Below are 27588 nucleotides of genomic sequence, written 5' to 3'. Positions count from 1 at the left end.
GGACACTGACTTACCTTGGTTAAACACTATTTTGGGGTACAGTAGATGCCATCAGAGAAAGACAGAGGACACTGACTTACCTTGGTTATCAGTGCTCCCAGTACCTTCTTTTGATTCAAAACCCAAACACCAAGAAAGGGTTCCAGCTTTTAATTTTTAATGTAACATACAAGCCACAAACACGATTTCTCTCTCAACTTATGGGAGGTAGCACATTTAAATATGTTTGCATTTGACAACTCACTGTCACAATACCAAGAAATATCAAGACAAGGTTATTTAAGATAATCAAATATCTTTTTGTTACATGGGCCAACGTAGTGATTGCAAGTTGCTTACAAATACAGTGTTTTAAACTTCAAATTATTTAAAACAAAAGGATGTTAGATTATGCAAATATACACTATCTTCCTCAAGCTCATCCCATTTCAAAGGCTGTCACACACCAGAACACTTCCCAAATGGTGTCACCTCCTTTGCCCTTGAGTATAAAAGTCAAAAACTAAACTTCAGTTTTCTAAAGACACAGCTACTTCTAGACTACGCAAATGTAATCGTGACGGACTACGAGAACTAAACGATCACTTCTATGCTAACACTTGTCTCTACAGTGCAGCTTTCCTGAAAAGACAAAAGGTACAGGGAACTTAGATGTTGCCTATGGAACTGAACACAACAGACCCTCTGCCTCATCGACTTCATCAGCTTCAACTGTCTTCGGCGGGAGCTACCTGCACAGCGCGCGGCGCTCCCTGCAGTTATCCCGGGAAGATCCAGATGTCGGGGTGCAGGACCACTTCCCCAGGGGTGCCATACACAGTTTTACAGCAGGAAAGGCCACAGTGGACAGTGCCAGACACCAAGAACAGCAGATTACAGGGACCACTGAGGGTCGGGGACACCATGAATTTCAACTGCTTTTTCAGCAATGTCAACAAAACACGTTTAGAGAAACTTTAAGAGTGAAAATATTTAATTCCACTGTTGGTAATGTAGTTTTCAGATACTGTTTGCTCTGTCAGATGAACAAAGAAGCTTAACTTAAGATTAGAGAAAGGGAGCAAGATCAACACAGGAAAACTTTTCCTTATTCTCTCCTCAAAGGAAAGCACTTGGGTTGGCGCGAGGGTCTTTCTGGTTTCTGTACCTGTAGGTCAGCCAAACACCCAGGATCTGGAATTAAAAGAAGAAAAACTAAGTGCTCTATAGATTGAGTTAATCAACAGAATAACTGAAACTTCTGAATCACTTTTGCTTGCTTTTTGCTCAGAGGAGAGACTTCAGACAAATTAAAGGGCAGGCCCTGATCACACCGAAATACGAGACCTGCGGTGGACTGCGTGCTGTCCAGAACACGTTCTGAGGTAAAGGGGCCTTTGACGGTGTCATTTTGCTACGAGGGGTCTTCCAGGTGGGCTCGAGGGTGCAGTCACTGTGGCCCTGATAAGAGGGAGCTGACGTGGGCAAGGTGAGGGAGCAGAGATCAGACAAGAGGACAGAGACTAGACTCTGAGATGGCCTTCTGCTCTCTCTCTCTCTCTCTCTCTCCTCTCTCCCTCGCCCAATAAACCTCTTGTGCTAGATCTGTTTCTGGGTGTAATTTCTCGGCAGTGCGCACTGGCAGGGCCCACCACAGGGACCGCTTCCCGCCACCTTTTATCCTTTCAGATTCAGAGGCAATTTTTTTAGTTGAAAGTAACACAATTTTTATACATTTTTACTTTTGAGACTATAATACAATTACATTTCTCCCTTCCTTTCTTCTCTCCAAACCTTCCCATATATCCTTCTCTGCCTGTTTTCCTTCACATTCATGGCCTCTTCTTTCATTAGTTGTTCTTGCGTGTGTGCCTGTGTGTGTGTGCGTGTGTGTGTGTGTGTGTGTGTGTGTGCCCGCGCGCATGCGTATTCCTAAACATAACCTTCTCAGTCCATGTATGTTATTCTATGTATGTTTTCAGGGCTGACCATTTCATACTGGATAACCCACCAGCGAGCTCTTCTCCGGGAAAGATCGTCTCACGACTCCCATTCCCAGATTTCTTCCAGTTTTGTTTTGTTTTCTGAGACAGGGTTTTTCTGTGCAGCCCTGGCTGTTTTGGAACTCACTCTGTATGCCAGGTTGACCTTGAACTCAAGAGATCTGCCTGTCTCTGTCTCTCAAGTGCTGGGGATAAAGGCATGTACCACCACCACCCAGCAATAGAGGTGATAATTAAAAGCAAACCGTTACATGCATATATGCATATGTGTGGATTATAATATTATATATTAACATGTATTAAATAACACTAATGTTCTACTTATGATGAAATTAAACTATAATTTATCGTGTAAGTCTAGAAAGAGAAGAAAGCCCAGAGCCACCCAGCCTAATTTCTTTATTTTTTACAGTTTACAGGGGTAAGCAGGTCAAGAATGGCACCCATTACAGAGTCCACGATGGGTTTGCCAGATGTCTGATTCCAAGCTGGGGGTGTTCCGTCCACACTGAGTGACCTCAGTGAAAGGGAGCTTTCTAGTGTCAGATGTTATGCTGAAATGCAATGCTGTGTCCTGACTACAAACCAGAACTCCCTCCGACCAAGGGGGAGGACCAACCTCTGTGAAGCTGAAGAAGAGGCCAATGCCGCCAACGAATCTCAAAACCTCTCCAGCATACGCTTCGATGATGGGGGCGCACGGTAAGCACTTGTGTGTCATTTTAGCACAGCTCTGCCGAAAGAAAAGACAGGACCTGTTACTTCATAGTACGTGTATAGGAAATAAAACATGTAAGAACTAACACTACACACGAACAAGCTTCAGGGCTAGGGCGCTACATCCAGCCTGAGGATGGATTTTAAATTGTGTATAGATTTCCAAGATGGCCATTTCCTGCACGTGCTCTGTAGGCTCCGCCCCCTTCTGTGAATTATAAATGGGATGGGTGGACGTCTAGACTTCTGTAGGCTCCGCCCCCTTCTGGGAACTATAAATGGGATGGGTTAGACGTCTAGACTGCACTGTGTAAGACTCCATCCCACCAGCCCAGAGATCCTCACACTGACTTGCATGCGTGGTCAGATACCCAGCTGTGGTGGCTGAAATAAGTATGTTTCCCTATAGGCTCATACATCGGAATGCTTGGTCACCAGGGATTGGAACTGTTTGAAAGGATATGGGGATTAGGAGGAAGTATGTCATTAAGGGTATGTTGGAGCCATGCTAAGCCCAGTTATCTCTCTCTCTCTCTCTCTCTCTCTCTCTCTATATATATATATATATATATATATATATATACACACACACACACACACACACACATACACACATGCACGTACGCACATACGCGCACACACACCTGCACATCAAATTTCACTCTCACCTCCTTTTCCAGCACCATGCCTGTAAGCCACATTGTCCCCCTCCACGGTGATAATGGAATAAGTCTCTGAAACTGTAAGCAAGCCCCCAACTAAACACTTTCTCTAGTACGGCTCTCTTGGTCATAGTGCCCCTTCACAGTGGTGACCAAGGCCACAGCTGACAGCCACCAGCAAACAGGACAATCCTACGAGAACAATGAGCCTACAGCCTGTCCCCTGAGCAAGGCGAGGACGCCGAGTCTCGCATGAATTCCAGTCTCCACCGACACCTCACTTCAGCACCGTGAGAGTCCAGTGTTAACAGTCAGCATGACAGCTAGAGTCACCTGCGAGGGGTTGTCTTGAATATGCTATGAACATGAATATGTTAAAATGTGGCAGGAACCACCTTCGTCATGGATGCAACCATTCTCCCTAGACAGGGAAGGGGAGAACGTGAACGGAGCAGGAGTGCGCATGCGTTCCTTGTTCTCCCCACCTGACAATGGTTGCCATGGGACCAACTCCCCGAGCTCCTGCTGTGTGACGTTCCCACAACGACAGAACAGAACCTGGAACTACAAGCGAGATTAATCCTGTTCTTCCTTGAGCTGCTTTCGGCAGGAGTTTTTATCACAGCGTCTGGAGAACAAACTAAGACATAGGAGCAGGAGACTCAGCTAACCACACCTGGACTCCCGTGGAAAGCGGAGAGGATAAACAGACAGCTGTCTTAGGCCATAAGTTTTGTGATCACATGTTTCATAGCAATGGATACAGACCCATACAGAGAAACAGTCTCACAAAGGCCTCCATGAAGAGAGACATACAGCTTAGGCTTTAGATAGTTTGTAAGAGGAGTTGCCCCAAAATATGAATGTTCTAGATGAGCCAAGCCCTGAGCCTATCCTACAGGACTGGGGTTGAGTTACGTGGACCAGTCTGATAGAAAACAGAAGTATGGATCCCATTGGTCCATCAGTAAGTAGCTCAAATCCAAACAGAAAGAGTGAGAAATTGTGAGGCGGAGGAAGGGAAAGAGGGGAGGGTGGTCTTCTACCTTGGAGGTGTCGGGCTAGTTAAGAGAGCGATTTAATACAGACCCTTCTCTTGTAAACTACAAAGACAGAAATCTCCGAGAGTGATCATGTTTCCCTCACAGTTTTTTATAGGAAGGAGCTGAATGAGGAAGAATTACAGGCAAGAAAATAAGTGTGGCGCATCTCACCAGACACAGAACGGGCAAACGTAACATTTGTACCTATGAAAAGTGGAGCAGAGGCATTAGCCAAACAGTCCTGAAATATAATTCAGCATCGAAAGGCCTCTTCTTCTTTGTGAATCCCTATTAAACTGTAGGGAACACATTCAAGGAAAACAAACAGAATTATACAGTTTGGACTTACAGCCGGGCAGGTGTCATTTGGGTTGTAGCTTCGGAAGCCACAGCAGTTCAAGTTCCTCTGGAGGTCGTTTCGAGCACTTGCCGTATTGTTCCATCCGACCTCCAGCAGTTGGCCCTAGAAACAGTTCACAGACGCATGAAAACACATCATCCCAGCACAGAACACAGACACCGAGAGCCTGTGGGTAGAAGTGGAGCGGGCATGGAACAGTTTCTATAAAACTAGCACACCTTTTCAAAATCGCATGCCTAGGTCTGCAGAACACTTCTATCCTATGAACGAAAAGGTCCTGGGCTTTTACAAGCAATTTAGAACAGGACTTGCTTCAAAGGCATAAGTCTCTAAGTGTAACAATACAAAGTTTCCCTTGCTCCAACTCAGATACCCATTTTTTTCTTTACAAAAAGAGTTTTAAAAGAATAACTGCTACAAGGTAACCATGGACACTTTGGAGCCGCTGGGGAAGAGGAGCCACCTTTTGAGAACAGCAGTTTCCACCCAGTGAGGGTTAAGTCTTCTTTAAGGGCAGAAATCACCAAGACCTGAGAGCACCGCCCCAGCAGCCATGCAGGAGCAAGAAAGTTAGGGAGCGCGGGTAAAATGGCACTGCTGGCAAGAAGAAATGTAGTGGCATTTCATTTGTATTTTAATAAATAAAGCTTGCCCGAAGTTCAGAGAGTAAAACAGCCGCACTGGTCAGCCTTACAGACCAGGCATTGGCAGTACACACCTTTAATCCCTGTAGCCACACTAGTTGTCATAGAAACCAGGCAATAGTGGTGCACGCCTTTAATCCCAGTCCTAGAGAAGATTATAAGGAGGAAGGAGACAGCTCTCAGTCTCAGTCTCATTCTGAGATTCCTGGAGGCAGGATCGCCATTTCAGACTGAGGTAGAGGTAAGAGCCAGTGGCTGGCTGTTTTGCTCTTCTGACTTTCAGGTTGAACCCCAATTTCTGTCTCTGGGATTTTATTAATTGTGCTACAAAGAAATGTTTATTCTCCAATCATTTCCTCCCTCCCATCTTTTTCATATTTGTGCTATGTTGCATAATAAAGTAAAATAAAATAAAAACTTCACTCCGTTGGGAGCAATGATGCAAGGCTTTGATACCAGCACTAAGGAGGCAGAGGTAGGCAGATGTCTGTGAGTTCGAGGCCAACCTGGTCTACAGTTCTAGGACAGTCAGAGCTACACAGTGAGACCCTGTCTCAACAAGAAAAATAATAATAATAAAAAATCTTACTTACCTGTTGGTCCTGATTCAGCGCTAAGCAAGCACAAGACACGGAGAACTGAACAATAAATACGAGCAGGAGAATGATCATGTACTGAGAGTTACAAGTTAAGGACAATTTTACTTTTATTTATCTTTTGTTATTATCCTTATCTTATGGCAGGGGCACACACACGAGTATATCTGCCTGTGCCACGCTGTTCAGCAGAGGACAACTTGCAGGAGTCGGTTCTCTCCGACCACCGTGTGGGTTCTGGGGATTGAACTCTGGTCCTCAGATTTGGCAGCAAGTGCCTTTACCTGCTGCTAGGGACACTGCAAATGCTGCGTAAGATCATACAGCAGGCATGTTGACAGTCCACTCTAAGCAATTCACCTAGAGTTTAAAGTGATACACTGTATCATTTTCCTAATACACTATAAATACCAATTCATTAGACAGATATGAATAATTACATACAGCAGGCATGGTGGGATACACTTGTAATCCCACAGCCTAAGGAACAGAGACAGGACTGTCCAAGCCTGAGGTCAGTCCAGTCTACAGAGAGCCTGTCTCAAAAAGAAAGAGGAGAATTAGATTTTGAAAAACTCACATTCAAAATAAAATACAAATTCTGAAACCTCTAAAATAAAAAAACAGATATAGACAACTAAATCTAGAGAATAAAATACTGTAAAATTCTTAACCAAAAATTAATGTGTTAGGAAGGCCTAGAAGTAACGAAATGAGTTCAGTTCAACTCTGAACATTTGCAGGAAAATCAGAATTATGCCCAGCTAGTAGAACTCTGATGTGGGAAGGTCATCTGTCTATTGTTATTTTCATTGGTTAATAAAGAAACTGCCTTGGTCCTTTGATAGAACAGAAAATTAAGTAGGTGGAGTAAACAGAACAGAATGCTGGGAGGAAAAGGGAAGTGAGACAATTGCCATGCCTCTCCTCTCTGGGTCAGACGCCATGGAACCAGCCGCCAGGGCAGACATGCTGAATCTTTCCCGGTAAGCCACCACCTGGTGGTGCTACACAGATTATTAGAGATGGGTTAATCAAGGTGTGACAATTAGTCATTAAGAGGCTGGAACTAATGGGCCAGGCAGTGTTTAGAAGAATACAGTTTCCGTGTTGTTATTTCGGGTGGAAAGCTAGCTGTGCGGGAGCCGGGTGGCCCGAAAAGCAGGCCTGCAGCTCCGTCCACAGAACTCAAAATGACGTGATGGGGAAGGGTGGGGCATAAGTAAACATAAGGCTTTCTCTTCACACATATTATTCGTACATTGTCCTCCTAAGGGTGGCTTCGTAGCAATGAATGATATTAAATTAGTAGCAACCATTAAAATATAACCAATAATGAGTGAGAACGTCACCTGATGGAGGTAAAAATCCTCGTTTTTAAAAAGGATACAAAAAACAGCAACACCTGATGATGTTTCACAGCGCCAATCAGCCCCACCAACGCAATCAGGAACAGGAAGATGCCCACGGCGATGACCACGCCCACCACTCGGAGACTGGAGATTAGCCCAAAGCCAATGCCCCAAGCGGCAATCCCGATGAGCAGCAGGCTGACCAGCTGGGGAGACACGGAGGTTCAGTTACACAGCGCCATTCAGTTACGCAGCGCCAGCGCTGTCAGGCGTCTACATCTTAGTCACGTTCATAGCATGGCGGGCGTCCCTCACGATCCCCAGGGTGTGTCCCTCACGATCCCCAGGGTGCTGGTTCCAGAACCCGCCACCACATACACCAAATTCAAGCTTCATAGAAACAGTTGTCACAATGTATAACTTGTAACATCCTCCTGTAAGCATCAAACCACCTCTGGGTGACAGACTAGCTAAAGCAATGTCAAGGCTAAGCGACGGGACAAGAAAATCTGTGCTCATGAAGCAATTTTTGACCCAGGTGACTGAATCCATGAATGTGAAACCCTTAGATACAGAAAGCTGACGGAAACACACAAGCCTCCATGGATACTGTTGTATTAATTAATTTAATCTAACCCTCAATTATGCTTTTTTAAAAAAGACACTAACCCAGAAGGCAACGATGGTGTCTCAGAGGTCATGTGATTACAAGGTTTGCACGTGAACAACTGGAAGCTTGCTTGCTCAGTACCAGCACATGTAATACTAGGCAGCAATCTCAGCCCGTGATTCTGAGCTGTTCGTATGTGTTCTTATTTTTCTTTTCCTTCACAACCCAGTGGGCCTGCAGCCCCCTCTGTCCTCCCACTCCTCCCCAAACGGCTCAGCCAGTCCTCCCTTCCCAGCAAGCTGTGCTCCTGGAATAGGAAGCTATTGTTTCCTTCCTCACTCTACCATCTGTTCCCACATTGGTCTCTCCAGGAGCAAGAGGCATTCGCAAGGAAGGACTCCTGTGCTCCCATCTCCCTTGGAACTTACAGGCCTGAGCCCTGGAGAACACGTGAAAACTGTTTGCAGAACTACTCTGGAAGTTCATTGCAGTCAACGTCAAGTATGTTAAAATACAGAGGCACAAGAAGCCATTAAAGCCATCCAGATGAAAGCAGGGCAGGAGAGCTTAGCTATTTAAAAGGAAATGCCATCTGGGCAAGAAGAAAGCATGACATACTCAGCCATTTCATTTACAGGTCTGTCAAAGAAAATCAGTAGAGCGAGCACACCCGTGTGTAACAGGGGTTACAAAACTCACACCTACAATCGCTTAAAAAAACAGAAACAAAAACAAATAAATGGTAAACTACACAGGGATTATAATTAACCCACAGAAGGCACAGCTAGCTTGAGCGGGTTTCAGAGAAGGGTGGAGGGGGTTTGTAGAGCAGGGTAGAGAACCTTTGTACACGTGCGGTCATTCGTCTCCTGGGCTAATGTGGCAGTGTGATGCCCAGTTAGGAAAAATCAAAATTCAAAACTAGATTTTTCTAGCATCATATTACTAAAAGACTTGGTAAGCTCTGTTTATCAATATACAATTTATCACTTGAATTTTTCTGCTAATATGTATCATTTTTTATGAGTTAAACAATACTAAAGATGCTTTATATGAACTGGTTTTTAAAAAAAGGATATTTACATATGTAGAGATAAAAACAAAATTGATAGTGTTCATCTATTTGTATTTTTATCCAAAACATTTTCTTTCTAGAATCTTGGTTAAAGAGCCAAAACCCAAGAACAAAAGAAATCATCTGTGGGACCACAGAACCAGTTTCCGGGGGCGGGGAACTCACGGCCTCCATCACTGTGGCTAGTACACAGGGAACAAGGCAAGCATTCCCTCAAGTCCCACCTCCCTCCTCAGCTGCTGTTCCTTGGCAGTTGTGTTGCGTAGCTTCTCACAGTCACCTCACAATTTTAAACGATGGAGAACTGAGAAAAGGCCCTCTGCCCCTTTACGAGGGAATCTTCTTTCTGACTTTGTAACGCCCAAATCAAGCAAACTTCCTTTCACAGCCGGTAAAAGCGGGCGCATCAGGAAGGTGTGAGGAAGGGCCTCACTTCTTCCTGGCTTAGCATCATCGCTGTATCTCGGGATGAGGCACAGACTGCAAGCATTCCACAAGCACACACATCGGAGTAGCTCTCTAATCTACGCATCTGTTTCTATGCATCAGAAGAAAGGGAGGCTCAGACAGGAGAGGTTTGAAACATCTGTGACTGACCAGGCAGAAATCTGGACAGGGCACCTTTATTCCTTGGGAAACGCCAGTTGATGTAAGGACTTCACACCCACACTCTGGAGGGCGGTCTGATTCACACCCACACTCTGGAGGGCGGTCTGATTCACACCCACACTCTGGAGGGTGGTTTGATTTGTTTAATCTACTGACTGTAAATTCTGGTCATAGTTACAAGATATTCTTTTTTTTTTTTTTTTTTTTTTGGTTTTTCGAGACAGGGTTTCTCTGTGGTTTTGGTTCCTGTCCTGGAACTAGCTCTGTAGACCAGGATGGTCTCGAACTCACAGAGATCCGCCTGCCTCTGCCTCCCAGGTGCTGGGATTAAAGGCGTGCGCCATACAAGATATTCTTATGGCAGTGCCTAGACTGGCGTTTGACCAACAGGTGGGCACCACAGCCTGTGTCCATGGTAATACAGACTTCTCACCATCCCCAGCCCCTCTGCTAACACCAAGTTATGGAGAAGGAGTCTGGTTTACTAATTCAGTAACTCAAGGGACAAGAAGACCAATCTGCGCTTCATTCAACATTAAAAACAAAACTTCTGGGCGAGGAACGTGGTTCAGCAGGTAAAAGCACTTGCCACATGAGCCGGACACCCAAGTCTGCTCCTGGACAGACAATGACAAAAGTAACGGCATCCGCTGTGAGCACTGCTCAGATGGGAGACAAGAGAGTCAGCCGGAAGCACTCGGGCCACACAGCATGGAATACACAGCCCAGCAACAGAAACCAAAGAGACACGACCTCAGCCAGGAGGAAGGTGAGGACACTCCAGAAGCTGCCCTCTGAGCTCCACACGCACCCTGGGTGGCATACATATATGCACATGATCCTTCCAAGATCATGCCAAATCTTTATTAATGGGAATTTTAAAAATTAAGAATATTAAAAGTTAAGTATTCTTAAGCATTAAACTAAAAAATAAGTGAGAGATGTAAAGATGGGGCATACGACAGAACAGAAGTTGAAAATTTCCTCTTACATAACCTGGTTGTGCAGATCACAGCCCTGCCGTGATCATTCAGTTCCAATATGGTACAATCATGGAGGCACACAGTACAAACGGAAGAGCAGGGCCGTGTTGACAGCACCGCCATCTTTTAGTTTTATTTAGCTGGGGTTCTGAGGTTTTGTTTTGTTTAGGAGTTGTGTTGCTGTCTGTTTAGATTTAGTTTCATTTTTGTTGAAAAGATTTTAGAATGGCAAGCATAGGTCAGGGAGCTCAGGCTAGCCTCAAAATCAGGGTTCTCTTGCCCTGGCTTCCCACGTACTGAGATGACATGTTTGTGCCAGCTCAACCATCAACACTTTCTTCTCAGACAGTCCATGAATTTTCATGTATCAAAGTATTTTTCTTCCTTTGATTATTTTTTTCAGATTATTTAAAAATGTGAATCCAGGCCAACAAGACGATGACTCGGCCAGTCAGGGTGACTGCTGCCACGCCAGACAACCTGAGGTCATTGCCAGGCTCCCAGAGTGGAGAGAGAACTCCTGCCATCCTGGAAACTGGTCTCTGAACTGTACATACGTGTTGGGGTGCACATGCACACACACGTAGTGATGTTTCATTTGTATTTTAATAAATAAAGCTTGCCTGAAGATCAGAGAGTGAAACAGCCCCACTGGTCAGCCTTACAGACCAGGGGTAGTGGTGCACACCCTTCATCCCAGCCCTAGAGAGGAATATAAAATGGGAGGAGACAGCTCTCAGACACAGCCTCATTCTGAGATTCCTGGAGGCAGAATCGCCATTTTGGACTGAGGTAGAGGTAAGAGCCAGTGCTTTTCTGACCTTCGGGTTGAATCCTAACATCTGTCTCTAATATCCTACTATCATACTATACACACACACAGAGACACATATGAAGCAAACTGTTAAAATGAATAAATATAATTTTACGGTAATGATATTTGTTGATAAATAAATATAACATCATTACAATAAAAACACCATGTGTGCCTGAATTAAGGTGGTTTGCAGGCTGTCATTCACTGACTTTTGCTCTAAAAGTCAGTAGAAAAACAAATGAAAGTTCACAAGAGGACAAGTAATTGCTGTTAGAGGTTTTTATAAAGTGTGTCATACTATAGATTAAAAAACACACACCGAGGTGAACATAATAAGCCAAAGAATGCAGACAAAAAAAAGTACATTAAAGCACATTCCTCTTTATTTTATTTTATTTTTATTTATTTATTTATTTATTTATTTATTTTTATTTATTTTTTTTGGATTTTTCGAGACAGGGTTTCTCCGTAACTTTTGGTTCCTGTCCTGGAACTAGCTCTTGTAGACCAGGCTGGCCTCGAACTCACAGAGATCCGCCTGTCTCTGCCTCCCGAGCGATGGTGGTGCACGCCTTTAATCCCAGCACATTCCTCTTTATGAGATGAGGTGTTCCCTTGATGTCCCAGCTGGCTCCCACGTCCCTCCCAGACTCAAGCAATCCTCTGTGACTACAGGAATACACCATAATGCCCAGTTCAAAGGCCAATGTCCACAGCACGAGGAGATTGGCCAAGAGGACTTTGAAGACAGGATTCAATTGACATCTCAAGATAGGTTTAGTCTGGATTATCTAAATAAGACTTAAATAGTTCCAGAGTCCTTGGAGGAGGCGGGAGGAGGGTTCACATCATGGAGGACTTTGCTGAGTGAAGCAGAGTGCAGTCTGGGAGGCTTGTGATGGCATGCTGCTAGCGTTGAAGGCAGAGGAGCATTCTAGGCTAAGGGAAGCAAGGACTAGACTCTAGGAAGCAGATTCTACCATCTGCAGCAACTTCTGATGTCTGGTGCGGAGAGTACATCCTGTTGTTGCAGGCCGCTACAGGTGCAGTAGTTTGTTAACAACAGGAAACCTGCAGTGGTTTTGAAAGTTTGCCTGATCAGAACAATGGGAAAAGCCTCAGAAGCATATTACAGACACATCTGAACCCAGGATTATGCAGGGCCTTTGAGGACAAGCCTTACTCGACTTACCACGGGCAGTTCTGAAATATGAATCCTTCCCATGGGGCATGATGGCCACAGCTGCAATCCCAGAACTAGGGAAACTGAGGTAGGAGGAGTTCCAAGAGTTCAAGACCAAGCAGATTAGACAACAAGCGCCAAGCTAACAGTCAGACCTTGATTATAAGACCCTACCTCTTGAGGGGGTGGGAGGCGGTGGGGATGGCAGGATGGCTCAGCCATTCAGAGGACTGGCGGCTCTTCAGAGGACCCTGGTTCCACCCACAGCACCCATAAGACAGATCACAACCTGTAGCTCCAGTGCCAGGAGACCCTATGCCCTCGGGTGCCTTCTAGGGGCACCTAGTGTGCATATGTGGTACATACACACAGACAAAATATGTGCGACATAAATAAATAAAAATTTTGCTGGGCGATGGTGGCGCATGCCTTTAATCCCAGCACTCGGGAGGCAGAGGCAGGCAAATCTCTGTGAGTTCGAGGCCAGCCTGGTCTACAAGAGCTAGTTCCAGGACAGGCTTGATAGCTACAGCGAAACCCTGTCTCAAAAAACAAACAAACAAATAAATAAAAAATTTAAAACCTTTTTTAGAGGTGACTGTAGGTGTGGGCTTGCTCAGCAGTCCTAAGCCCTTGCTTGCTCAAGCCTGAGCTTACTCCCTAGCCTCCCCTGGGAGTCACAGTGAAGGAGAGAACAAGTCCCTGCAGCACAGTGGCTCTGGCCCACACCCATTCACTCATTACAAAGACATGCAAGTTAACTGACTGATTAATTAAAATAAAACCGCAATCCTTCCTGCCGAGCTATATTTCAAACAAATGAAAAGGGTTTTTAACATACACAGAGAAACTACATGAAACCCCATAGACCCTCAAAGCAAGGAGAACTGAAAGTCTTAGCTGCCCTGGCCCAGCTGGTGGAGAGCAGCCCACTGGGGCATAGGGTCCGAGAAGGGCAGAGTCTAAAGGAGATTCTGGGTTCAGGCCACGCTGAACTGGGAAGTGGAACCAGTTCCCACGCACAGCTGCGATGCAGAAAGCTTTTTTCTCAAGGTAAAGTACTGTAAGGGAGACTGCAAAGACCTCTGGATAGCTTCAAAAGTCATGAAACGAAACAGCCCATCCTCGAGGCCTTGAAATATACCCTACCCCATTCGTGCAGGAACCCGCGTGCCAAATGGCTCAGATGGAAGCTAATCACCAGCTGGAATGACCGAGGGGCGAGGAAAACCTCAGAGAAGCAAACCAAAATGACTCATGAGAGACAGGGGCAGATCCCAACCCCCAAACAGCCCGGATCTTAAAAAGAGAAGCTTTTTATCAGCTGAAATTCTCAAAAGACCTAAGAAAAAAGAAATCTATGAGTCTATGAGGAAGACACAATAATAGAGGCTCCCGAGGCTGATGGAAAGCCAATCAACAAACAAAATCATAAATAGTAGAGCAAACACAATCTCACACGTACTAAATTCCAAAATTGACCTCCAGGCAGGAGGGTAGAGTTGGAATTTGGCAGGAGCCCTGGATCTCTCACCAGCCTAGCAATTCTGCGTTCAGGTTAATCCTCGAGACTCATTTTGCCCACTAGGCCCTCACAGGACACTGCTACACCCTTGTGTAAACCAGGAAACCAATGGACTCAACCCCACACCTACGACTAGGCATCCAAAACCCTGTGTAATCACACAATAGAATACAAGTGATCTGAATCTCTTCCAATGCAATCAATAAACTACAAAAACCAAAGCTAAATCAAGTATTATAGAAATCTTGATGAAATACGTCAATTTCCAAACACAAACTAGCAACACAATTTCCTGCGGCTTAAGAGCTGTTGTCTAAGTCATAAATGGGCATGTCACGCCAGGTGTGGATTTCAAGATAGTGCCTGCTTACAGAAACGGGGTAGGTAAAAGGGGTGCAGAGTGACTGTCAGTTCCACTAACATCACTTCTTAGCGAAGATGTCATGGCAGGACACTGGGCATCTCTAAAATCCAGCTATTAAGTTCACAGGACTCCATCATGCTATCGTCTGTGTATATGAAGCGCCTAGTTAATAAACTATGAAATGTTAATAGTACTTTCTTATGTGTGCACCAACTCAAAATCCTTCTGCTTTGCTTCTTCCTATCAATCAGAGCATCCTGCCTCATCCGTACAGCTGCTGATCCCCACCTAGGAGTTGTCCAGTGCCATCCAGATTCCTTTCACACGTCATTCCTACTGAGGAAAAGGAAACGAACAAAAGAGACATATACCGGAAGGCCACCGGCAATAACTTACTGACCGCCCAGTGGCAGTGCTTGCCCTGTACACGTAGGTTCTAAGTTAGGTTGTCAGCACAGAGATAAACAAATGAGATCTCCAGGTCCGTCATACCTGAACAGTATGAAATGTGAACCAGACACACCCTAGTCCCCTCTCCTGCACACACAAGCACAAACACACAGACAGAAATCATCATTTGTAAGGGATATTCCCAAAGGCAAAAAGAATGTAGATTCAATCCTCAAATGCCAAACCGACTCTTCATATGAGACAGTATGACCATGAACTTATTTAAACTCATCACCTTCTCTGATTAAAACACAAAATAGGTGCTGGAGAAACGGCTCAGCAGATAAGGAAGAGTATTGTTGTTCTTGCAGAGGGCTCAGGTTTGCTTCCCACACGACAGTTCAAACTGTCATAACTTCAGTTCCAAGGACTCAACACCCTCTTCTGGAGGCCACAGGTGGAGCCACATACATACTGCAGACAAAACACTCAGACACATAAAATAAGAGAAGAAGAAGAAGAAGAAGAAGAAGAAGAAGAAGAAGAAGAAGAGGAAGAGGAAGAGGAAGAGGAAGAGGAAGAGGAAGAGGAAGAGGAAGAGGAAGAGGAAGAGGAGGAAGAGGAAGAGGAGGAAGAGGAAGAAGAAGAGGAAGAAGAAGAGGAAGAAGAAGAGGAAGAAGAAGAGGAAGAAGAGGAAGAGGAGGAGATGGCTCAGAAGTTAAGAGTTAACACTGCTCTTTCCGAGGACCCATGTTCAGTTTACAGCACCGTTAGGCAGCTCACACCCTAGAGAATTCAATGTCTTCTTCTGACCTCTGTGGGCTCTACATGAATTTGTTCAAATTCACACTCAGACACTGTCACATCCATATAATTAAAAACAAAAATAAATCTTTAAAAATAGTAGTAAAAGAGCCGGTAGTGGTGGTGTATGCCTTTAATCCCAGCTCTTGGGAGACAGAGGCAGGTTGACCTTTATGAGGTTAAGGCCAGCCCTGGTCTACAGAGCGAGTTCCAGCCTGGTCTACATAGCTAGAGCTGTTACACAGAGAAATCCTGTCTGAAAAAAACCAAAAAAAGTTTTTTTAAAAAAATAAAAGAAAAATAGGGTAGCAAAATAAAACCCACACACAAATGAAAGACCTATAATATAAACAATCTGAAAAGGACATATTGGCTTGTGAGTGGCGTTTCTGACATATCAAAACTAAAACCCACCTAACAGTCACAATTAATTTCTCAGGATAGAAACAGCACTTAAAGATATTTAATGGACTTCTAAGATAGATTATCACTGTTTAACCTTTATGAAAAAGGAGCCTTTCCAATATAATAATGAAACAACTTATCTCTCTCAGCCATGATAATTAAACGTTACCATTGGCTTACAGTTTCAGGGGAATGAGGTTATGAGTCCAAGTTAGTAATCTAAAAATTACAGCTTCAAATGAAATGAACGGTAGCTGCATAATTAAAAAATCCAAGCCTGTCACCGTACCTTGGGAGACAAAGAAACTACAAAGACTCTTGTTCAAGAATAATAACAGTTTTCTTATGAAAGCAATTGTATCAGAAAGTAAATTTAGAGCCATGACAAATAGCTTCCTTCCTCTGGGAGACAAAATGCTGATAAAAACAGATTACGGCCCTGTTAACTCCTTGATGGTGCTGTTTTTATGAGCAGGAAGCACCAACCTTTCCTGTTTTCCCTTTAAAACAAAGAAAATTTGATATACAAAGAGAGCTTTAAAGGGAATTAAAAGGGCTATGATGGGAAAGGGTCACAGCACAAGACTAGGAAAGTGTCTAAATCTAGCACAGCTCCCCCCGACAAATCCCCAGAGGAGGATTCCCAGGTGCCACCACTGCACGCTAAGGGACACATCGTCAGCGGAAGCTCAAGACAGCACAGCCCAGAGAACAGCACCAATGTGTCCGACCTTCACTGGAAAAGGAGCTTTCGGAAAGTGATTCAGGATAGGCGTGGTCCTGAAGGTAGGGCCTTGATGATGGATTAGGAGCTGTAGGTAACCCTATAGAAGCTGTGAGGAGCCCTTTTTTCTTTATTGATTGCCTAGTCCGTTATATTCTCTAACAGCCACAGAAAATGGACTAAGACACCATCACAGCTACTTTTCTCTTGTTATGAGGAGACAAGGCAGCCTCTAGAAGAAAGAGTCTATCGAGGGCTTACAGTGTCAGAGTGTTAGTGACCATCATGGTGGTGAGCATGACAGCAGACAGGCAGGCATGGCACTAGGGCAGCAGCTGAGAGCTTACATCCTTATCATAAAGTAGGAAGGAGAGAGAGAGAGGCTAACTGGGAACAGCCAGCGCTTTTGGAACCTCAATGCTCATCCCAATGGCATGACTCCTCCAACAAGGCCACACCTCCTAATCCTTCCCAAACAGTTCCACCAACTGGGGACAAAGCATTCAAATATATGAGTCTATGGGGGGCCATTCTCATTCAAACCACCACAGACACTAATTGATGTTTAATTGCTCTTTGAAGGCAGGCAGAATAAGTCATTCCTATGCTGGCATCATGCCTATCTTCTTTTAATATTAAGTCTGTACTCCTATGCTCTCTAAATCCTGAGATGCAAAAGGTGTGACTGCCTCTGGAGGTTAGTCATTACCTTCCGCTCTCCAGCCCCAGCCAGCTTTGGTGTCCTTAAAGGCGCCCTAAACACTTCAGGTGGCCTAAAGTCAAAGCATATGATATATATATTTTATATTCCCAGCATTTGGCTAAACGCCTAGAGCAGAAGAGGTGGCAGAGCAAACTGCTGGATGACGGAATTCTCACTGCTCCTCATCAGTGTACTGGGAAATGTTTATTCTTCAATCTATACACTATTGAAGGGAAAGAAACTCAGTCCAACCATGTTCCAGATTATTCTTTGTACGTGCAATACATAAAAGTACATTCTTTCCTCAAATATTCAAATATCCACCCTGTTCAAGAACAAGATGAAGACAGGATTAGAAGTATTTCTAAGTCAGTTACTTCTTTTGATCATCAGAAATAGATTAGCTGTTGCTATTATTCAAAATGTCTTGTTAGGGGGCTGGAGAGATGGCTCAGAGGTTAAGAGCACTGAATGTTCTTCCAGAGGTCCTGAGTTCAAATCCCAGCAACCACATGGTGGCTCACAACCATCTGTAATGAGATCTGGTGCCCTCTTCTGGCCTGCAGACATACATGGAGGCTGAACACTGTATATATAATAAATAAATAAATAAATCTTTTTAAAAAATGTTTTGTTAGCTCTAAAACAAAAGGGATATTCTGATGGCCAGACATGGTAATATGTATGTACCTGTAACCCCAGCATTTCAAAGACAGAGGCAAGGTAAGTACCATGTAATTGATGCTAGCCTGGCCTACCTATTGAATTCCAGGTCATCCAGCATTACATACGAAAGCTCTGTCTCAGAACAAACAAGAGGCTGGAGAGAAGGCTCAGGGACTAAAGAAACTTGCTGCTCTCGCAGAGGACCAGATTTGGTTCCCAATAACCCCACCTGAAGGGTCAGGACCATCTGTAATTCTAGGACCAGGAACCCTGATATCCTTTCCCAATCTCCTCCTCAGACACCAGGCATGCCATGACACACAGTCATACATGGGGGCAAAACACCACGACACAAAAAATACAATCAAATTTTTAAAAAATAATAAATAATTAAAAAAAATTAAAAAGTAGAGCTGGAGATGTGGCTCACTGGCTAAGAGCACGTGTTGCTCTTCCAGAGGATCCGGGTTTGATTTCCAGCACCGACACGGTGGTTCACAACCATCTGCAGCTCCCTTTCTAGGGGATCTGAGACCCTCTGGCCTCCGTATACTGCTGCACACAGGAGGTACACAAACACGCATACACACACACACACACACACACAAAATAAGTATGGAGGGAGGGAGGACGGGAGGGAGGGAGGGAAAAAAGGGTGGCTGGCTCCTCAGCTGGCTTGGTGTGGCACACACCTTCAATCCCAGCACTCAGGAGGCAAAGGCAGGCAGATCTCTGACCTTTAATCCAACCTGCTCAGGCCAGCCAGAGCTACACGGTGAGACTTTGTCTCAAAATAAACAAAAAGCAGCCATTCTTTGTGAGCTGAGGTAGCAGGCAAGAAAACACAACGCACCTGACTCCTCTAACGAAAGGATATGAAAGAACCAAAAGTAAGGGACCCTGGCTTAATCATTTTCCAAGGCCAATTATTTTGAAATGGCACCCTCAGCTGCCAATGAAACTCCATCCCCTTTGTTTCTTCTACAGCGGTTACAAAACAGAGGTGGGGATACTGGCAAAACAGCCCCTTGTTGACCTCTGTGCTCAGGAACTAATGCTGGGCTGCACTGTGTGGTCAGCTAAGAAATGGTGGAGACGTGGGCTTACTGTTGTTATTGTAAGAAAAGGAGAGGATGGACAGTGCTTTTCGATGACTTCTTTGTGTTAAATACAATAATTAGTGCCTGGGGTGGAGCACAGTTGGAAGAGGAGCTGTCTAGCATGCACGGCGGTTCATACACAGCCAGCCCCGGGCTCAATCCCCGGTGCCAAGTCATCCAAGGCTGGCAGGAAGGCACAAAATGACAGCTAATTTAGTTTTAGTTCCTTTGTCAGCACCACCTGACACACAGGCTCAAGCCCCTCTCCTCGGCACTGCTCCTTTCAGCCGCTCCAGCAACCAACTCCATCACAATCTCTTCCAGCTCTTCCTCCCCCAACTCCTTCCCAGAGTCCATGCACTGACTGCCTTCATCCCATTGTGGCTCTGCTACGGCCACCCTGATGCTCATGGTACCTTAAGGGGTACCTCCTGGTAGCCCTCTCCGCTGAGTCCAGTGCTGAGTCTCAAAGGCTCGCTAACAACTGCCTGAGAATCTCTGACCTCACACCTAATACTGAACCTTCTCTGGTCCTGCCAACCCAATGCCATCTTGGCAGGGTCTGGGCCACAACCACTTGGCCTCTGTCACTTGCCTCTTTCTCTGGTACCCCATTGTCAATCCATGAGAAATCATCTTGGCCCCACCCTCAAAGCATGCCCAGAATTTGTTCTTTCACTTTGGCTGAAAACACGTTTATCCTAAGCTGCTGTTTCAGCAATAGCTTTATGAATTTCCTCCGTGCTTCTGTGTGCACATCTGTACCCTGTTTCACACTGAGGAGACCCTGGGTGCTTCTGCGTGCACATCTGTACCCTGTTTCACACTGAGGAGACCCTGGGTGCTTCTGCGTGCACATCTGTACCCTGTTTCACACTGAGGAGACCCTGGGTGCTTCTGCGTGCACATCTGTACCCTGTTTCACACTGAGGAGACCCTTGGTGCTTCTGCGTGCACATCTGTACCCTGTTTCACACTGAGGAGACCCTTGGTGCTTCTGTGTGCACATCTGTACCCTGTTTCACTCTGAGGAGACCCTGGGTGATTCTGTCTGCACATCTGTACCCTGTTTCACTCTGAGGAGACCCTCGGTGCTTCTGCAGGCACAACTGTAAGCTTTTCACTCTGAGGAGACCCTCAGTGCTTCTGTCTGCACATCTGTAACCTGCTTCACACTGAGGAGACTACTGGTTCAGAAGCAGGTGGCCAAGAGAAAAGAAAAACCCTCTCTGTTCCTCTCCTGATTCTGACTGCTGTTTCTGGCTGGCTGACAGCCAGGAATTCTGGCATCACTAACCAGAATACTACAAAAGAATTGCACTCCTTTTTTCAGAAACTTCACAAACAAGACGGTTACAATGACTAATGGCCTATGCCTGAAGTCCAATGTCCTTGTGACCTAAGGATAAGTGTTCTATCTTCTTAGATCATTTGTGTGTAAGCCTAAACAAAATACCAAAAAAAAAAAAAAAAAAAAAAAACAACAACCCTCAAGAAAAGAATTTGTGGGTAAGGAAAATGAGTCCAAAAGAACAAACTGAACTTAGTGTCAGGCTCCGTGGCTTCAAAGCCCCAAATCCACGTACAGGCAATGCACTTAGGTACAGCCCTCTCCTAACTCACACTTGACTCTTGTCAAGTACATCTGGCCTTTGCAATTTAATGGAGAGAGTAACTTTGCTTCACTCTGAACTGTGAACTCAGTGGTGAGTATCAAGGACCAAGTGGACCTATAGTGGCTTGAATAACAGGGTATTACTACACACATCTAATCATAAATCAAAATATCAGAGTAATTTGAAGAGCCAGGTATGGTGGCACATGCCTATAAACCAGCATGAGTGACAGAAGCCAGAAAAAATTAAATTTGAATGTCTCAAGCTACATAGCACGATCCTGATGCATAAATGGAAAATGAGGCTGGGTATGATGGTGGCTCACACCTTTAATCCCAGCACTGGGGAGTCAGAGGCAGGCGACTCTCTATGAGTTGGAAGCCAGCTTGCTCTACATAGTGAGCTGTAAGCCAGCCAAGACTGCACAGTGAGACCTTGTCTCTAAATAAATAAATGAATAAATAAGCAAAGCAAAATAAACAAATTAGAGTCATTTTTAAAATGATCGGAATTTTGAAAAATGCTAAATGCAACCATTTCAAAGCAATTTCAGTTAAGACTCTCCTTAGCTGAAGTAATAGTTTTACTTGGGAATAAAAACTACAATTTGCTAGAATTCTAATGACTAGAATAGTACTAAAACCTATACTAAATGTAAAGATATCTACATATATTTTATATTAAATATAAATTTATATTAAATATTTAAATATATATTTAATTAAATATAGCTAAATATAAACCCCAAAAGCTGGGGGTAAAGCTCAGCTGGTAGAATACTTGCCTTGCGTACATGAGGCGCACATATACACATTTAATAGAAATAGAAAATAATCTACAAAGTGTAATTCTATGTTTATAGCCAACACATACCAGCCGTTATCTTCTTACAAGTAAAAGACCATTGTTTTTATTTGAGGCTATGAATTGCTTCCCTGGAGCACACTGACTTATGTGTCTGTCAAAACCCAATGCCTTGAAAAATCCTTCGTTATAGCGCACAAGTTTATAGTTCAAAAGTTTTGAATAATTCACCTTTCATTCTTGAAGCTGTAAGGATTTAGTTCTATTTCTTTACCACGCCGAAGTGTTTCACACGGTCTAGGTTATTTTACTGTCATCACAGTTCCGTGAAGGAAGAATGAAATCATCATCAATTAGCAAATAAAGAGGCTACAGATAAAACAACAAAAAATAAAACAAAAAAGTGTGCTGTGTGGTTTAGGGTAGTGCTGGACGAGCTGGCTTCCTGAGTAAACCAGGTGACACTTTTCTCCTACCAGTTTATGAACTTTTTCCATTTTATTATAAAATAGATCTCAATTTTATTTCTTAATTACATCTATTCATTCATCCATCCGTTGTGTGGGGTGGACATAGTGCACATGTGCCGCGGAGCACACATGGAGGTCAGAGGAGGACAATGTGCAGGAATTGGTTCTCTCGCTCCACGGCAAGCGTCCCAGGGACCACACTCAGGTCCTCGGGCTCTTCTAAGCCAGCACTCATGTTAGACATGGTACAACAATCAGTATACTGTTTGATATGTCAGGGGAACTCTTCTCAAAACAAGCAAAGATGTAGAAGGGAAAACTGTGAAGTGGGTTACTTACCAAGGAAAGTAAGTAAAAGAACTCAGCTGGACATGGCAAGGAACGGTGGCAATCCCACGGGAGGCTGAGGCAGGGGGATGGTGACCAGTTGCAAGGCCACCCTGAGCTAAGCAGTCAAGACTCACAAATTAAGAAATGGTGAAAGAGAAAAACCTGGGAAGATTTTAGAAAAACACACACGCACACACGTGCGTGCACACACACACACAACTTACAAAATTTCTTTCTGATTTTAACTTTATGCTACTTTCTGAAGTTAAAATCCATATATACTAAACCATTTATATTATATATCAAACCATGCTACCTATAATTTAAATCACAATATGATTATTAACGATACTACACCATTCCTACAGACTGTAGGAGTTCCTTCTCTCCTTCCACCACGTGGGTTCAGGGTATCAAGCTCTGGCTGTCAGATGCCTTCCTTTATCTGCTGAGGCATCTTGTCAGCACAGCAGGGCATCTCTAAAAGGCCCGAGTATAATAAAAACACTTCTTGTCATATTTTTCTGTTTGATTCTATTTTACAAAGTCATCTATCCAATTACTTAATGTTTTTGTTTTTGTTTTTGTTTTTGTTTTTTTTTTTTTTTTTTTTTTTTTTTTGGTTTTTCGAGACAGGGTTTCTCTGTGGCTTTGGAGCCTGTCCTGGAACTAGCTCTGTAGACCAGGCTGGTCTCGAACTCACAGAGATCCACCTGCCTCTGCCTCCCGAGTGCTGGGATTAAAGGCGTGCACCACCATCGCCCGTTACTTAATGTTTTAAGCCCTGGAATTAGTTGCCAGTACCGTGCAGAAAAAATTCCAATATGTTATGTATTTTAATACATTCACTTCACATTTCTTACAATTTCCCACAAATAACAATGTGTAGTTTTAAAAACTGTTTTTCAACACTTATCAAAATATTTTCAGCTATAACATATTTAGAGGCTAGAGAGATGGCTTAGTGGTTGAAGGCACTGGCTCCTCTTGCAGAGGATCCAGGTTCAATTCCCAGCACCCAACATGGTGGCTCCAACCATGTGCAACTGTGGTTCCAGGGGACCCCATGCCTCTTCAGGCACTGAGAACATACATGATACACAGACATACATGTCCATAAACACTCAGACACATGAAGGTAAATAAATAAACACATGAATGTAAAAATGCAGCTGGCGATAGATTTTCACCCTGGCACTCCAGAACCCGAGTCAGTGGCTTTGAACACAAGCATTGGAGTGAGGGTCTCATTGAGGTTCAAGTGAGATTCATTGCCAAAATGAAGCATCAGGAACTGTAGATTCTAGGGAATCTGAAATTGTGCTTTTCAGTTGGAATTCTGAACGGCCGGCATCATGCACAGATCTGAAAACCTTCCTGGTCTTGCAATGGAACCTGGAGACAGTCATTTGAATGAGATAAAATAAGCGATTCATAACTGTTTCATAACTGAAAGCAAAACTTACCCTGCCACCCTTGAACTTTTGGAATTCTGCATTAGTAGGAGGTTATGTATTTGATTAACTATTTCATAAACGGCTAAATAATTTGAAAGGAAAAAGAAGCTGAGGCAGGAAGACTCCAAGTTTGATGGCAGCCTGAGCTACACAGATCAAGACCAGACTGGTCAGTACTCTGTCTCAAAATAAATAAATAAAGCAATTAATTTCCCAAACTAATTTTAATTTATATGTATGTCCTGAAGAAATGAAAGAGACTCCCAAGCTACTCCTTCATTTCCTCAGTTTAAACACCCCTTCTTGATTCCTAGCTCAGCAAGACTTCACTCGGTCCTAAAGTTTAAGGTGTCTCAGCTCTTACACACCATGTGATATGCCCAAATCGAGCCTTCATAGAGGGCAAGTATGTGTTCACACAGGGCTTCTAGATCCATTTGCCAGGGGTTTTAGTGGAGTGCGAGACTGGCAGAATACCGTCCTCAACCGCATGCAGAAAGTGAAACAGTCTTCACTAAAGCATCCTTACTGGAGACCCTATTTCGCTTGCACCGCATTTCCGGGCTAATGACAACACACAGCAGGCGCACACAGCAACACTGTGGATACAGAAACTCGTCATCTCTACACACAGGAAGTCCTGCTGCAAGGGGCCCTCGCCTTACAACACGGCTGGGCTTCCCCTTTCATCAACACTACAGATTATTTACATACACCACATTAACCCTAGGTTGTTCCAGCACTGGGGAACCCCCCCCCCTAGTTTAAAGAACCATGGCAGAAAAGCACAAAAACCCACCATTAGCCTCCAGAGGGTCACTGAATTCCCGAGGCAAATGAGGCGATGTTCCTTCCAAGTTGTTTTAGGGACCTGCTTTCTCTTTCTGAAGTGGCCATACTGACCGAGGTCCGGCTAGCTGGATCCCTTGAGGATACACACGGCTTTGCTAGAGCCCCAGGTTCCTCAGGAAATGCTTCAGAACAGCAGTGACATCTAACTCAGCCAGGAACCTTCCACCTGCCACTCCCACCGGCAGGCCTGGTCGAACACTTTGAGAAATGACCTCATATTTAATCTCTCAGCATTGAGCAGACCATAGAGGCAGTTACCAGGGCCGGAGGCGAACCTACAAAGGATCTTTTTATTCCTGCCCTAAAAAAAACACCTCCCAGGAACCAAGCTCAACTCTGCCGGCTACCACATTTTTTAAAACTTCTTAAAATGTGGAGGGAGGCAGTGAGGACACAGAACTTAACCGATAGCTGCAGGAGGGTTTTCTACTGTTTAAGGTCTCGTCCCACTCTCCCTCTCATTCACCTCCCCTGGAACTTACTGTATTATAACCTATTTGCAATGTCTACGAGACAGGCAGATAATTTATATTAAGAACTGTCCCTTTGTTTAAAATAGTTAGGATTTTAAAACGCTAACCACATTTATAGTCCTATGAATTCCAATTAATTAAGTTTCACTGTACACCTGTTAAAAATCAATAAAACACATTTTGGAGGTCAATAGCTTAAGACATATATTAAATAATCGTAACATATCCCTTTCCAATCAGCTTCTCTTTTTCCTGGTGTTCATGACATGACAGCTAGAAACAATGCACCTTGAAAGCAATGGCAGTTGGCATTGAAAAACCCTTCCTGCTTTTAAAAATGGATATACTGCCCATTGATGCACACAGGCAGCCAAGGCAGCACTGAAGCGGCCATTGCACTGTGTGTACGCAGGCACAGGAAGATGGAGAATCAGGTAAACACATGACTGAATCACCGAAGCAGGAGGGGGATGGGGCACAAAATAGAATGTGACGCATATCGTTCATGCTAAGCAGAGAAAACGGTGGAAGAATGGATGGGAATTTACTTAATAAGCAACATGGTATGCATACCTCACGTGAGACTTGTGGATTTCGATATACGCCTTGACATGAAGCTCCAATTACAAGGAGCTATATCACCCCGTGTTCTAGTCTCTTTCTGCCGAGTCTACCATTTGTGAACATGTTGTCTAGATGCCTCAGAGCTAGCCAGAAAAGCTTACGCCATTGATGTCTATTTCTGGCCTACCTTCAAAGCCCTGACATCATGTTCAGACACACACCAAAAGAAGAAAGGGAAAAATGAACGGTTGTGTCTGCCCTTAACCCCGAGCAGTCAGCCTCTCTCGCCCATGGATGTAACCTAAGCTGCCCCAGATGGCCTGGCTCAGCTAACACAGGGGAGCTGGGTTTGTTTTCAGGGTGGGTGCTGCAAGCACCAGGTGTATTTATAGAAGGGAACAGCAAGTCTGCGACGGCGTGAGATGGCCAAGAGGAAGTTTCGTCCACACAGTGGAGACAGCTTATGGGAAAATCGAGATTCCACAGCTCGGTTCCACTCCAGACCCACTGACTACCAGCTACGAAAATATATTTTGGTCTTTACCGTTAGAAAATGTAGACACAGAAAAATAACAGAATGACAAATGTACATGGAGAAGGCTGGGGTGTAGACGGGTGTCAATAAACGTCACCTCGTCTTCCTCCTGTTCGGCCAGAATTACGCCTCAAAAATCAAAACGAGCTTTCAACGTGAAAACTGGGAGGCATGAGCTGATAAGCAGGGAGAGAAAACGAACAAACGACTTATGTGGTGGAGTGTGAGTGTGCGCGCGCGCGCGCGCGCGTGTGTGTGTGTGTGTGTGTGTGTGTGTGTGTACTGAAGGACTTCGCCTGAAATGGAGTTTGAATATTGATAAAGAGGGAGAAGGGAAGAAGGCATGGGAAAAGCATCAAGCTGGAACCTCACTGGCAGGAACATCAACAATGAGACTTTATGTAAGCACGAAACAAACTTCGGAAGCCACGGACATCCTGTGAACCCCCTTGGCAGCCTCCATTCAAACCACAGTGCTCAGAGCAGAGCCAGAAGGGCGCCATCCACAGGCCGCCTGCTCCACCCCAGGCCACGTTATCCCACCCCCCAAACTGTCCTCCAAGCTTGGGCTGTTCTTCAGCCTCCGATCACGCTCCAGATGGCATAGCCAGCCGGGAGCGTACGGTTGGAGGGATGGGGATGGGATCCTGGGAAGAGATGCGTGAGCGGGAAGGGCTGCAGAGAGTCGGGCGAGGGGCGAGCGACACAATGAAAGACGGGCGGAGACTGCGACAAGCAGGGATCGGGGTCCTGGGCGGAGGGGGGGGCGGCCGCGGGCGAGCCTGTGGGCGTGGGAAGCCAGCAAGGGGCGAGGGATGGGGTGCAGTTGGCCAGCCTCGCCGGGAGGAGGCTGGAGGCCCCCGCAGGTGACACCCCGGGCGCGGGGCTACTCACGGTGTACAGCAGGTTGAGCGCGCACAGGCAGTTCTTGGAGCACGAGAAGCCCCCGCACACCATCGTGGCGCGTGGGTTGGTGGGCGCCTTGGGGGTCGAAACGTCCTCGGCTGGGCCGGGAAGGTACCCGCTGGATCCTAGCCTCCGGGGCCTGCGGCCGGGGCTGGGTGCTGAGCTCGGGGTTCGGGGTTCAGGATTGGCGCTGCAGTGCCGCGCCCGCAGCGGCTCCCACCCACTCTGCAACCTGCGGCCGCAGCAGCTCCGCCGGGCGTACGCCC

General features: G+C 45.0%; 1 protein-coding gene across 1 annotated transcript; it reads right to left on the bottom strand.

The window, feature by feature from the left end:
- Window positions 1–135: 135 nt before the first annotated feature.
- On the bottom strand, window positions 136–27588 carry Tspan13 (tetraspanin 13). Its single transcript, XM_057783199.1, has 6 exons — window positions 27311–27588; window positions 7396–7563; window positions 6003–6083; window positions 4754–4867; window positions 2602–2715; window positions 136–1173 (listed from the first exon to the last, which is right to left on the bottom strand). The coding sequence occupies exons 1-6, from the start codon at window positions 27371–27373 to the stop codon at window positions 1099–1101; spliced, it is 615 nt and encodes a 204-aa protein (XP_057639182.1). The 5' UTR covers window positions 27374–27588; the 3' UTR covers window positions 136–1098.

The sequence above is a fragment of the Chionomys nivalis genome, chromosome 10 (genome assembly GCF_950005125.1).
Source record: "Chionomys nivalis chromosome 10, mChiNiv1.1, whole genome shotgun sequence".
In the NCBI taxonomy this organism is placed as follows: Eukaryota; Metazoa; Chordata; class Mammalia; order Rodentia; family Cricetidae; genus Chionomys; species Chionomys nivalis.
Note: the sequence above shows the minus strand (reverse complement) of the source record. Positions and strands in the feature narration are given on the sequence as shown.

Coding starts and splice junctions, on each gene's coding strand:
- Tspan13 (XM_057783199.1), bottom strand. CDS start 27,373: ATGGTGTGCGGGGGCTTCTCGTGCTCCAAGAACTGCCTGTGCGCGCTC. Junction 6,084..7,395: donor ATCAGGTGTTGCTGTTTTTT/GTATCCTTTTTA, acceptor TGTAACTCTCAG/TACATGATCATTCTCCTGCT. Junction 1,174..2,601: donor TCTTCTTCAGCTTCACAGAG/GTTGGTCCTCCC, acceptor TTTTAATTCCAG/ATCCTGGGTGTTTGGCTGAC.